General features: G+C 41.2%; 1 protein-coding gene across 1 annotated transcript in view; it reads left to right on the forward strand.

Annotated features, from left to right (window-relative positions):
- Positions 1-13,392, forward strand: part of DNA2 (DNA replication helicase/nuclease 2) — a 48,015-nt gene that overhangs the window by 22,895 nt on the left and 11,728 nt on the right. Inside the window, exons 7-15 of the mRNA XM_029060206.2 lie at positions 2,724-2,841; positions 3,430-3,595; positions 4,789-4,983; positions 7,286-7,516; positions 9,720-9,836; positions 9,920-10,029; positions 10,341-10,450; positions 10,930-11,154; positions 12,088-12,281. Of these exons, the coding sequence (XP_028916039.1) occupies positions 2,724-2,841; positions 3,430-3,595; positions 4,789-4,983; positions 7,286-7,516; positions 9,720-9,836; positions 9,920-10,029; positions 10,341-10,450; positions 10,930-11,154; positions 12,088-12,281 (1,466 nt within the window). The remainder of the gene's footprint in view (positions 1-2,723; positions 2,842-3,429; positions 3,596-4,788; positions 4,984-7,285; positions 7,517-9,719; positions 9,837-9,919; positions 10,030-10,340; positions 10,451-10,929; positions 11,155-12,087; positions 12,282-13,392) is intronic.

Raw genomic sequence — 13,392 nt, forward strand, 5'->3', positions numbered from 1 at the left:
CCAAAGTATGGGTAGATGGGTGTGTTTAAAGACAAGGGAAAAGCCAAAAGAGTGAGAGGATGAAGATAGCAATACGGGAGGTGAGGAGAGTGGTTGCTGATAGGCAATGAAGGGACAGGATCGGTGTCTTAGGAGAGGGTTGGATTTAGAGAGAAGGCGGAAGAAAGCCTCTTGAGAAACAGCAGGGAAGCAGGAGAGAGACCGGGAGGAGGAAGTAGAGTGTTGGGATGATAAAGAGACTGGGAAGTTGTCTTCTGTTGATTTTGATTTTCCCACAAGGGTTGACAGGTTTAGAGAGAGAGTTTGTCACTGGGGACTTCAAGAGGGAATTGAAAGTTTAGAGAAGTTGGTGGGGTTGGTGGGCACGGGATTCAGTGAGGGAGGAATAGACTTGTTCTCCAGGGGAAGAGAACTGAGTTAGTAGCAGGACAGAGTGAACTTGAGGTGGCAGAGATTGGGCCAGGGCCCGGTTTTCTGCCATCCGTATTCAGCTGCAGAGAGGGGCGGGAGCAGAGGAAGCGGACTGTCAGGTGATCCAGGGCCTATAAGGTTGGCATTGCAAGAGAATGCATCATCTGTGCATTCTGCATTGTCTAGGCACTTGGATCTGTGACCTTCGGGCATTTTGATATTCGTCCCAACCCCACAGCACTTATGTACATATTTTAAAATTATATATTATTATATATAATTAAATATATAATTATATATTTATATAATATATGTAAATATAAAAGGAGCATGGATAAAGCGTGGGCCTGGGAGTTTAAAGGGCCTGGCTTCTACTCCTGGCTCCGCCACTTATCTGCCCTGTGAACTTCTCAGGACCTCAGTCACCTCACCTGTAACTGGGGGATTAAAACTGTGAGATCCATGTGGGACATGGACTGTAGCCAACTTGATAGCTTGTACCTACCCCAGCACTTAGTACAATGCCCAGCACATAGGAAGCACTTAAAAAATACAGGTTACTTACTAATTATGGCTCCCTGGACAAGTTGTTTGAGGTTCTGAGACCACTTCCTAATGACATGACTGGCTAAATCAGAGCCTGAGATTTGCTCTCTGATCATTTCCCATTACTAGTAGGGAAACAGATGCATGGTTGGCCCAGTTATGTTCGATTTTATTGTACTCAGCCGTGTTGGAAAAAGTGGCAACAAGAGGCTTGGATGCAGGGGCCAGAATATGCTTCTGCTCCTCTGGGAAACTTCCAACTCATCACATTTTGAGTATCATCCAAAGTCCTGGAGCCAGTGGTTCAAGAATTGCTCCACGTAGATGACTGTGTCCTAGAGACACACGCCTAAGAAGACATGCAGATTGTAAGCAACTCTGCCATGCTCTATGGACTAATAGTAAACCTTGTGGGAAATTGAGGAAATGTATCCGCTTTAACGTGATCAGAGAATCCTATCTAAACTGGGAGCCCCATGTGGAACAGGGACTGTGCCCAACCTGATTATCTTGTAGCTATCCCAGCGCTTGCTTAGAAGACTGCTTGACACATAGTAAACAGTTTAACAAGTACCGTAACTCTGTCACCTAAGCAGCACACTGACGACCCACAGTGGAATGATAAGCAAGGGAGAGGAACATTGAATCAAGGAGGCCAGCACATCCTGGGCGATGCATTGTGGCATCAACGTGGTATTTAGCTCCAGACCAAACTAAGGGTCAGCCGAGCTATAGTGCCGTCCAACCTTCTCTACGAGTCGCAGACTTTAACTCCCTAAACATGCCACATCCGATTCCTTGAGCAGTTCCTTCAGCGTCTCTTCCCGACCACACACGACATCAACTGGCAGAATGGGATCACAAACCATGAAGTCCTAGAAGGAAGTCAGCCTGCTAACGTTGTCACAGTACAGTCACACTAGGTGGAATGTGTGAGGAGAATGATGGTGGCAGGGAACCCCGACAGCTACGGAATGGTGAGCCAACGATGGGAAGTGCAAAGCGAGGAGGGCAGAGGAAATGGCTTGGAGGATGCAGTAAAAGAAGCTCTCAGTTGGCTGTGCAGAGGGACCAGCAGGAGACACTGCAATAAAGTGGCTCTTTTGGAGCAGGAGCTTGGTAAGGAGAGCAAAAACAAGGCTGCAGAAGTGAAAATGGCACTGGGTACTGCACATCGCAAGGAACACAAGGAACGGTCTTTGTGTTTGCACACGGTGGCTTGGGCTGGGGGGTGGTTCCGCAATGGCCTCTTCTATCATCCAAGTATCCACAGGGGAACGTTGCCATTACTGGCATCATCTTTGAATGTGACAACTATATAGATACCTCCATATATGTTGCATTTAAGTATGTGTGTGTGTGTGTGTATATGTGTGTATGTATTATATGTATATGTGTGTATGTATATGGGTACATATATTTACACACACACACATTAACAGAAAATAATTAGAACTTCCGCCCGCTCAAAAAGGAGAACATTAGAACATAGTTGTGTGATTCATTCATTCATTTTTATTTCTTGAGCGCTTACCGTGTGCAGAGTGCTGCACTAAGTGTATGGGAGAGTACTATACAACCTTAAACACATTCCCTGCCCACAATGAGCTTACGCGCTTAAGTTGCTGCAAATTTAAATGTTGCTTCAATTAGGCCATAAATAGAGGAGGATAAGCTGAATTGACAGTAGAAGCTAAGCTAAAATATTTAATATCATCCAGGTCTAGTAATTTCCACCAGGTCATGTGTAAATATTTTCAAAATAGGTCATCCTGTACACACTATTAAGCCAGGAAAGAAGAGAGAATCCTGAAGCCGGATTTCTCCTCTACCTCAGAACTGGTAATATGTATCCTGTTTTGGCCAACCACTTAGATAAAAGAGGTAAGATTTTAAATAACATTTTTCTCAAGAGTTTTCATTATTGTAAATAAAGGTGTATCTGCCTCAGGTGACTTAACTGTCCTCGTAAAACTCAACATTTTGGACAGAATGAACTCATTACACTTAGTTATTTTTAAGAACTGAGAATGACTATCTTTAGATTTGAAAATCATTATCTTTCAGAACTCTTACTAGAACATTAGGTTCTAAGGGCTTTGAAGGCAGAAACTTAATCTATAGTATTTATTGAGGGCTTACTGTGTGCAGAGCACTGGAACTTGGTACTTGGGAGAGTACAGTACAACAGAATTAGACAGGTTCCCTGCCCACAGCTAGCTTTTTTATGCTCTTGTATTGTTCCTAGCACTTAGGACAGTTCTGTGCCATATCATATGCACTCCATAAATGCTTTTGATTGAACTTACATTGTTTCACAACTCTTTCACATTCTCTTTCAGAGGTGTTAAATACATGGCTCTTGGTCTTCAGATCATACACACAGATTGTGTTTATCATTTTTATCAAATATACTGAGTATGCCAATTGAAGTAAACCTTGGAAGATAATCTTTCTCTTCCTTTTTTCTAGAGTTATTGAAGCTAAGAAACCAGTTGGCATTCCATTTGTTCCACAGTGTTAACAAATCTGCTATTGGAAAGGAGCCAACCCAACTTGCACTCTTGCCACCGGTGATCAGTGACAATCAAACTTGTAAATATTGCTCTCAACTGCACAACTGTGCTCTTTATAGCAGGTAAAGGGATTTCTTCCTGAAGCATTTTTTTCCAAGTTGTTTTGCATGTTGACTGTGGAATGTGCTAGGGTTGAGGGGTTAATTGATTGCATAATTTCTTTTCATTGACGCAGAGGGGAAGTAAAAGTATGTGTTCCGTTTGTTTTCCAAAGAGGTTATTTTTACAGTCTTTATGTGTAATTTTATACTTTTCCTTATGTTTATATAGAACAGGGCCTAAGAATACTAACATTGGAAATAATTTTATTGCAGTTAGAATCCAGGGCCTGGAAGTCTTTGCTGGAGATAAGTTTAGTGATGGTATCACATATAATTAGGAAGCTTTCCCTGTCAATCCTTTCAAGGCCCTTTTTTTCTGGTCAATCAGTGGCATTTATTGTAGCACTTACTATGGGCAGAGCACTGTACTAAGCACTTGGGAGAGTACAGTGTAACAGAATTAGCAGACACATTCCCCGCCCATAACAAGTTTGCTGTTATTTGCTAGTTGCCAAGCATTGTACTAAGTGATGGAGTAGATGCTGTCACTGTCTTTTAGTGTAAAGCCAAGTCTCCTTTGAATAGAGAGATTCATTCAGTCGTATTTACTGAGTGCTTACTATGTGCAGAGAACTGTACTAAGCATATGGGAGAGTACAGTACAACAATAAACAGTCACATTCGCTGCCCACAACGAGCTTACAGTTAAGAGGTTGTCATTGCCTTCCCCAGTTATTTCCTCTTTTCCCACCCCCTTCTGTCTCTTTCTTGAACTTGGATTTGCACCCTTTATTCACCCATCCCTCAGTCTCACAGCACTTATATGTCTATCCATAATTTTTTTATATTCACATCTGTCTCCCCCTCTAGACTGAAAGCTCAGTGTGGACAGGGAATGTGTCTACCGACTCTGTTCTACTCTCTTTGTTACAGTGCTCTGCACATACTAAGTGCTCAATAAATACAACTGATTGATGCCTTACAGTATTATTTAGGAGCAGAGACATTGAAAGCTTAGTAGCAAATTACAGTCTAGTACCTAGGACAGGCTTTTTCTTTATGCTTTCTCGTTTGTGAAATATTTGAATAATATCTCAATAAAACGTGGACTGGTAATGGTGATATTGCAGTTGTTGAAATACCACCAGATACTTGAGAAATTCTGTATTCAGTAAGTTTTTGTACACATTTCTAACTTGGGATTTTGTATTTAGAGCAGTTGAACAACAGGTGGATAAAAATTTCGTTCCTGTTACCATGTTACCCAAAATAGAGAAAGAGATGCAGCATCTGAAACTTTCACATTTACAGTATTTTAGCCTTTGGTACCTGATGTTGACTTTGGAGTCACAAGCGAAGGATGGCCGAAAAGGTCGCAGAAATATATGGCTCCTGCCTTCTTCCGAAAGGTAAAGTGGATGGTGGGATATTTACAAAACTTTCTTTTCAGATATACCCATCACTTTGTTGAGTGCTTCTTCGTTGGATGGATTCTTTACAGTTTTCTTAGAATGGGCCTATTCTGGAAGAACAAATTAGCATGGCCTCTCTTATCTAGATTTCCATTCTCGCAAAATGCATTTAGCATGTCAACTACTAATGCCTTATATTTCACTTCTTCTGACTTAAACACTTCAACCATTAGGACTGCTTGTGAGTGGTTGTCTCAGAGAAATAAGACCTGGACCTTTAATTTAGCTAATTTTTCTTTCCTGTGTGAAATCCGCAATGCGTATCTATGCTTATAAACATTTGGCTTCTAGTCTTTTATTCTGGAGCAAAGAAGTTGAAGATTAATTTAGGAAAAAAATTATTCACATTAATTTAGAGTCAAGATCACTATTTTTCTATTTGCAAGAAAAATTTGCTATCACTGGGTGTTCATTTAAATGAGACAATTCTAAAGAGTAAAACTGAATTTACTGGCTTTTTATTAGTATACATCACTGTACATTTTCCCGTTTACAAATTATCTGGCTTGTGAAGAGCAAGCCAAACTTATCCTATCTATATAGTTGTAGGTCAAGGATCCATTCATTTCTCTTGCAGAATAAAGAATGGAAAGTTTATGCCTTTTGAAAGTAGTCATTTCAAATTGTCAGCAAGCAGGTTTTTAGTACAATATATATTTACAAGGATAAAATTAGAAATAATATTGGATGGAATATTTATACAATAGACATAACATAGGGAGGAATGGTTTGAAGGAAGCAAAATTCTCAAATTATACCGAAAATGAAAGAATTGAGCAAAAATAGCCTTTTTTCTTCTGGCATGAAGGGTGTCCTTGCTCTTTGTCTCAGACAAAAATAATTAAGCACCCAGGTTTTACTGAGAAGCAGTGGTAAGCCAAATACTTAGACTAAGCAGAAAAACAGTTTAAGGAATTATATGGGCACGATGTTTGGGGACATTGGAGAAAAAGCCCAGCTGAACAGATTAAACAGACAGGTCACAGTCAAGTGGGATGGCTCTTTCCTAGACCAAAGGCTTTGTTGGAAAACATATAATTTTAAAATTGTGTAGTCCTTCAAGGAAGGGCACAAAGAAAAAGCAGTGTTTCAATGGTCTTGGCATGGAAAGAGCTATTTTTCACATACCTGTTTCCTCTGTAAATAGTAACATGATGACTGCTTTCATAATCTCTGCCTTTGAATAAAAAGACCCATTCTTCCCATTTGTGACATTGTGAAGCTGTATAGCACCTGTACAGGAAACTTAATTTTTCTGAAGTCTGCAGACTATTAATAATACAAATTTTGGTGTTTATTAAGTGCTTCCTGTGTGGCAAGCACTGGGGTAACAAGAATAGACATAATCCTTGGCCCCCACGGGGCTCACAGCCTAAGAAGTAGATTCTTATCCTCATTTTACAGATGAGGAAACTGAGTCCCAGTGGCTCGCTCAGAGTCACACAGCAACATATTGGCAGAACTGGGATGAAAAGCTGGGTCTTCTGATTCTCAGTCCCTGTCTGCATCAAACAGAAACTCCTCACCATTGGCTTTAAAGCACTCAATCCCCTTCCCCCCTCCTACTTCACCTCGCTACTCTCCCGCTATAACCCAGCCTGCAAACTTCACTCCTCTAAATCTAACCTTCTCATTGTACCTTGATCTCGTCTGTCTCGCCACCTACCTCTTGCCCATGTTCTGCCTGTGTCCTAGAACGCCCTCCTCATATCCCACAGACAGTGACCCTCCCCCCGACTTCAAAGCCTTATTCTTCAATCTCCTCCAAAAAGTCCTTCCTTGACTAAATCCTCCTTTCCTCCTCTCCCACTACCTTGTCGCCCTGGCTTGCTTCCTTCATTCATCCCCCCCTCCCAGCCCCACAGCATTTTAATGTACAGATCTCTATTTATATTCATGTCTGTCCTCTCTTCTAGATTGTAAGTTCATTGTGGGCAGGAAATGTATCTGGTATATTATAATTGTATTCTTCCAAGCACTCAATTCAGTGCTCTGCCCACAGTAAACGCTCACTAAATACGATCGACTGACCGTTCTTTCCATTAGGTAATGTTGTTTTCTCAGGGGACGAAACAGCCACCTAGGTAAGTGGAGAGAGAGGAGGTGTGATGCAGTAGGGGCAGAGAGCCCTCGATTTGGATGATACTTGGTTTACTTGGTACTGTTTTAAATTAGGCATGCTATAATTCTGATGGCCTAAGGTATTTAAAGTTTCTACTTACGTGTTTTTCCGTTACAGAGAGAAGACTGGAGATTGCATCGGAAATATCATCAGAACTGAGCACGTAGAAACAGTTTGTGAAGGCCAACACTTGCATCGTTTCCAGCGTAAAAATGGCACCCTTCCTAAAACAAACCTGATGGTAGGAGACAAAGTTGTTGTAAGTGGAGAAGAGAAAGCACTCCTTGCGTTGTCTAGTGGATTCATCAAGAAGATTGACCTGACAACTGTTACCTGTATATTAGACAGGTAATGAGACATTTAGGGTTAATTTTTCTCATAGTAAATAGTAATGGTATTCAGTAAGCACTTACTTTGTGCTGAGCATTGGGACATACAAAATGAGGTGTTTGGATACAGACTGTGCCCACACCGAGCTTGCATTCTGAAAGGAAAGGTGAACAGGTGGAGAATCCTTGTTTTACAGATGAACAGAGGAAACAGGCACAGAGAAGTTTAGTAACTTGTTGAAGTTCACAAAGCAGGCAGGTGACAGCGGAACTAAAACCCGAGTCTCCTGACTCCCAATCCTAAGCTGTTTTCAATGGCCACTTGGCCTCCCAGTAATCCTCAAGGTATTTAGATGTCATAGATAGAAAAATGTATTTTTGCAGGGAGTCATCCTCTCCTTTTGCCTCTGATCAGTTCATTCATTCAGTCATATTTCTTGAGTGCTTACCATGTGCAGAGCACTGTACTAAACGCTTGGGAGAGTACAATATAATAGACACATTCCCTGCCCACAACGAGCTTACAGTCTAGAGGGGGAGTATCCAGAGGTATCAGTTATCTGTGGAGCTGCAATTAGACAGTCGTCACTGGACTCAGTCATTTCTTCCTGTGCTCCCAGCAGAGAAATGAATTTCAGGAAGTTAGCAGGAGAATAAGCATGGCCTTGTGAACAGAGCATAGGCCTGGGAGTCAGGAAACTTGGTCCTCATTTCGGCTCTCCCAGTTATCTGCTGTACGATCTTGGGTGATGATTCCCTGTTTCCTCATCTGCAAAAATGTGAATAAGACATCTGATCTCTCTCTCCTTTAGACTGTGAGTCCCAGGGGCGGCAGGAACTATGTCTAATCTACTTATATAATAATAATAATGATGGTACTTGTAAAGCACTTACTATGAGTCAAGCACTGTTCTAAGCGCTGGGGTAAACACAAGTTAATGCGGTTAGACGCAGTCCCCTCCCCACATGGGGCTCACACTCTTATCCCCATTTTACAGATGAGGTAACTGAGGCACAGAGAAGTTAAGGGACTTGCCCAGGGTCACACAGCTGACACAGGGCGGAGCTGGGATTATAACCCAGGTCCTTCTGATTCCCGGCCCGTGCTCAATCCTGCTTAGTACAGTATTTGCCTTTTAGTAAGCACTTAAAAAAAATACCTCAATTGTTGTTAGCAATTTCTTTTTCATCTGCTCCCAGCTCGTGTTGTTTTGCATTTTGTTAGTCTTTCTAGGGCTCGTGCCCTGCAGGGATGCCCAGCAAGAAGCAGCAGATGAAAGCAGTAGAAGCTACTGTTTCTGCCACCTACAGAATGGCCATAATCTCTTTTGATACTCTGAATTATCCCCAGGGGTGCTTGTACCCCTGATTGAAAATCCCTGATCTTCTAATTGTAAATGAATGCTTTTCTCCCAAATGAATAAAACTTCTTTTCCACTTGCCAGAGTAGACTATACCCCTGCTTTGATTTGGTATTTACTCTCCTTTCAGAGTTCAGTTCAGGGGGCTGGTAACTGGAAAACTCTGCGTGATTCTCTTTGGATCCTGACGTATTTTTGCACAAGTACCTTGTTCCTTATTGTCACAACTCATGTGTTTCCAGCAGTAGCTCCTGACTCGAAACAAGAAATAAAAAGTGATGAGATTGTAGGGTTTACGATGGGTAACTTGCTCCTCTGATAACCTATATTAACTTTTGTGTATCCTTTGCCACACCGACACTAACGGTGGGGTATACAAAAGAAAGAGGGGAGATGACTGGGCTGAGCTCCCAATCCATGTTATTTATTGAGCACTATGTGCTGAGCACTGTACTAAGCGCTTGGGAGAATACACTTTAATGGCATTAGCTCGCACGTTCTCTGCCTATCTTGAGTTTACAGTCTAGAGGTGTGGTGAAGGTAGGAGCAGAAATGTCTTTGTAGTTGTCTTGAATCATGGCAGATGCGTGACTTTATGCTTGAGCAGACAGGTTAGGGTACTGACTTGAGGTGTGAATGAAGGTCCATTCGGAACTCGACAGATATGCCTTGTCTCTTCACCATCAACTCCTTGGGCTTTGGCCCAGGCAAAAGGATCAGGCATTCTTGGTGGTTTCTTTTTTTTAATTTAGGTTGTTACACATTTTTTTATTCACCTCTTCCACAAATATTGAAAAATTTTGTGCACCCTGCATCCCAAATAAAAAACTGTTTACTTATTTACCTATTTGACTTTTTCAGGAACTTATCAAAGCTCCCAGGGAACACTTTATTGAGACTAGATCACGATGAAGGAATTGGCGGTATAGAAACTCCACTGGGAAACCTTTCTAAATTGATGGAAAACTCTCCTGCTAGGTTTGTTGTAATAAGTTACTTTAAACTTAAATTGCCTGTCTGAAAACACTGTCTTAAGTCATTTCTCCTTTTCTCCCCAACAGTGAAAATCTTCGTGATTTAATAATTGATTTTCGTGAACCGCAGTTCATTCAGTATTTGAGTTCTGTACTTCCTCCTGAAGCAAAAGACACAGTTGCTACTATTTTAAAAGGTACTAGGTATACCCACTGCTTTTGAATAATCTTAGTTTCTTTAAAAAAAAAAAGGCTAAAATGTACTCTTCTCTAATGCTGGAATCCATTTCAAACACAGTCCGATAACTGATACTATTATCCTTTTCCCCACAAAAAAATCCTTTAGTTTGTACCTCTCCTTTTAGATCTTAATTCCAGGTTCATTTTGTTAAAGGGAAATTAACTGGTACATATATTCAGAGTCAGAATCCTTGAAAAGACAAACTCCTGGATGACTTTTTTTAATATTATTGTTTTTACCTGTATGTGCTTTTTTTCCCAATTCTAGGTTTGAATAAGCCTCAAAGGCAAGCAATGAAACACGTGCTACTTTCAAAAGACTACACACTCATTGTGGGTATGCCCGGAACAGGAAAAACGACTACAATATGTGCTCTGGTATGGTCATAAAATTATATTTTTTCTTGGAAGTCTAATATATCAGCTGCCGTTTAAAAGTCTGGCCAGTAAATGTACTGAGTTGAAAATGTAATTTTCATATTGCTTATTTGAATCAATTTATGCTATCGTTGGCATCATTAAAGCTGAATTGCGAATCTGTCGATGGTATTGGGAACTAATCTTCCTCTTCTAATTGCATGTTGGGTAACCTCTATAATGAGGTTTCTTTTTCTTGATTACTCCTAAAAGCACAAGTCAACAAATTGCTCAGAAATCCTGGAAGCATTCTGAATCCTAACCCACTGGAAATATTGTGTAGTCTTTGTTAAATAGTTTAACTTTGTAATGGAAAGAACAGGATATTGGGCTCAGAACTCTTTTCTGCTTTCTATTAGCTTTTCTAAAATGCCAGAATATGTTTAAAATTGTTCTGAAATTCAAGGTAATGCCCTATTTATTTTCTTCCAACCCATTAGGTAAGAATTCTTTATGCCTGTGGCTTCAGTGTTTTACTGACAAGTTACACACACTCTGCTGTTGACAACATTCTTTTAAAATTAGCCAAATTTAAAGTTGGATTTTTACGCTTGGGAAGAGCTCAGAAGGTTCATCCAGACATCCAGAAATTTACAGAGGAAGAGATTTGTAGATCAAAATCAATTAAATCTTTAGCTAGTCTGGAGGAGCTCTATAATAGTCAAGTAAGTGTAATGATATGTTTTATGTAAAATAATGCTGACATTGCTCTGCTTGAAATGAGTAGTGAAAAGGAGTTTATTTTGTGAATATTTATAGCTCTGCTTTATTTTCTTTCATTCTGATTGTCAACTTCTTAAAGGAATGATGTCTTAAAATTTTCCCTGAATTTTTATACTTGGTAATTTTGGTCATTTACCAAAATATTAATAGGTGATGCTTCACACTGAAGCTGTCAGCTAATTCCTAATACATCTGAGGATTTACTCAATAATAATGATATTAAGTACTTAGGGTAAGCACTGGGGGTAATCAGATTGGATGCAGTCATTGTCCACCAAGCTTAGAATCTAAGGAGGAGGTAGAACGGGCATTTCATTACCATTTTAGGAGATCGTGTCTTCCTACTCTATTGTTCTCTCCCAAGCACTTAGTACAGTGTGCTGCACGTAGTACGTGCTCGGTAAATACAATTGAGTGATTGGATTTTAGAGATGAGGGAACTGAGGCAGAGCCCAATTAAATGACTTGCCTGTAGCCACACATCACTCAAGTGGCATTGCCAGGAATAGAACCTGTTTCTATTGATTCCAAGTCTGGTGTTCTTTCCACTCATCTTTTAGGAGTCTTGGAAATCTCACTAGCCCTGTTTTGGATGTACTTTACTGAACATGTGCCAGTTTCCAGTTGGAAGTGCCCAGTTGGCTGACTAGGGTCAACTCATCCTGTCTAGGAAACATTTCACTTTGTAAGGCTTGATAAGTCTTAAGTTTTGAAGCATGGTTAGCCTTTGGGTTTTAGGGATATTAATTATTTATAATGCATCTATTTCAGTTGGCAGAGGCCTAGAAAAATACTGCTATCTTGCTTTGATATTATTTGTCCAGGATGAAGATTATTGCTCTGTCAAATCCTAAAACTGACCTTTTTATTTTCAGTCTGTAGTCGCAACAACATGCATGGGAGTAAGCCATCCTCTCTTCACCCGGAAGCAGTTTGATTTTTGTATCGTGGATGAGGCATCTCAAATCAGCCAACCGGTTTGTCTGGGCCCCCTCTTCTTTTCTGCGAGGTTTGTGTTGGTGGGAGACCATCAACAGCTTCCTCCACTTGTGCTGAACAGTGAAGCAAGGTAAGAAGAGCAATGTCAATGGCCCTAGATTCATTCGTATTTATTGAGCACTTACTGTGTGCAGAGCACTGTACTAAGCGCTTGGGCGAGTACAGTACAATGGGAAACAGACACATTCCCTGCCCTCAATGAATTTACAGTCTAGAGGGCGGATGGAGACAGACATTAATATAAACAAATAAATGACAGATATGTATACAAGTGCTATGCAGCTGGGAGGGGGAAGAATGAAGGGAGCAAGTCAGGGTGATGAACAAGGGAGTGGGAGAAGAGGACTGGGGCGCTTAGGGAAGGCCTCCTGGAGGAGATGAAGCGGGGAAGAGTAAACTGTCGGATTTAAGGAGGGAGGGCGTTCCAGGCCAGAGGCAAGATGTGGGCGAAGGGTCGGCGGCAAGATAGGCAAGATTGAGGCATAGTGAGGTTAGCATTACAGGAGCAAAGTGTATGGGCTGGGGTTGTAGTAGGAGAGGTGAAGTAGGAGGGGGCAAAGGGATTGAGGGCTTTAAAGACAATGGTGAGGAATTTTTGTTTGATGCAGAGGTGGATGGGCAACCGTTGGAGTTTTTGAGGAGCGAGGTAATGAGTCCTGAATGTTTTTGTAGAAAAAAGATCTGGGCAGCAGAGTAAAATATGGTCTGGAGTGGAGAGAGGCAGGAGGCTGGGAGGTCAGCAGGGAGGCTGATGCAGTAATTCAGGTGGGATAGGATGAGCGATTGTTTTAGTATGGATGGAGAAGAAAGGGTGGATTTTAGTGATGTGGTGAAGGTGGGACTGACAGGATGTAGTGATCAGCATGAAAGAGAAATGCTTCTCTTCAGGATTTCCTTCCTAGTCTTCCTCGAGCTTTCTACTGTCTGTGACACTATGGATCATCCCCTTCAGGAAACATTGTCTAATCTTGGCTTCACTGAAACCGTCTTCTTCCAGTACTCCTATCTCTCTGACCCATTCTTTCTCAGTCTTTTAAGTAGGCTCCTCCTCTGACTCCCACCCTCTGACTGTGGGGCTCCTTCAAGAGTCAGTTCTGGTTCCCATTCTATCCTCCATCTCTACCCACTCCCTTGGACAGTTAATCTGCCTCCATACTTTGTTACCCTCTCTGTGCACATGG

This window comes from Ornithorhynchus anatinus, chromosome 3 (assembly GCF_004115215.2).
Source record: "Ornithorhynchus anatinus isolate Pmale09 chromosome 3, mOrnAna1.pri.v4, whole genome shotgun sequence".
Lineage (NCBI taxonomy): Eukaryota > Metazoa > Chordata > Mammalia > Monotremata > Ornithorhynchidae > Ornithorhynchus > Ornithorhynchus anatinus.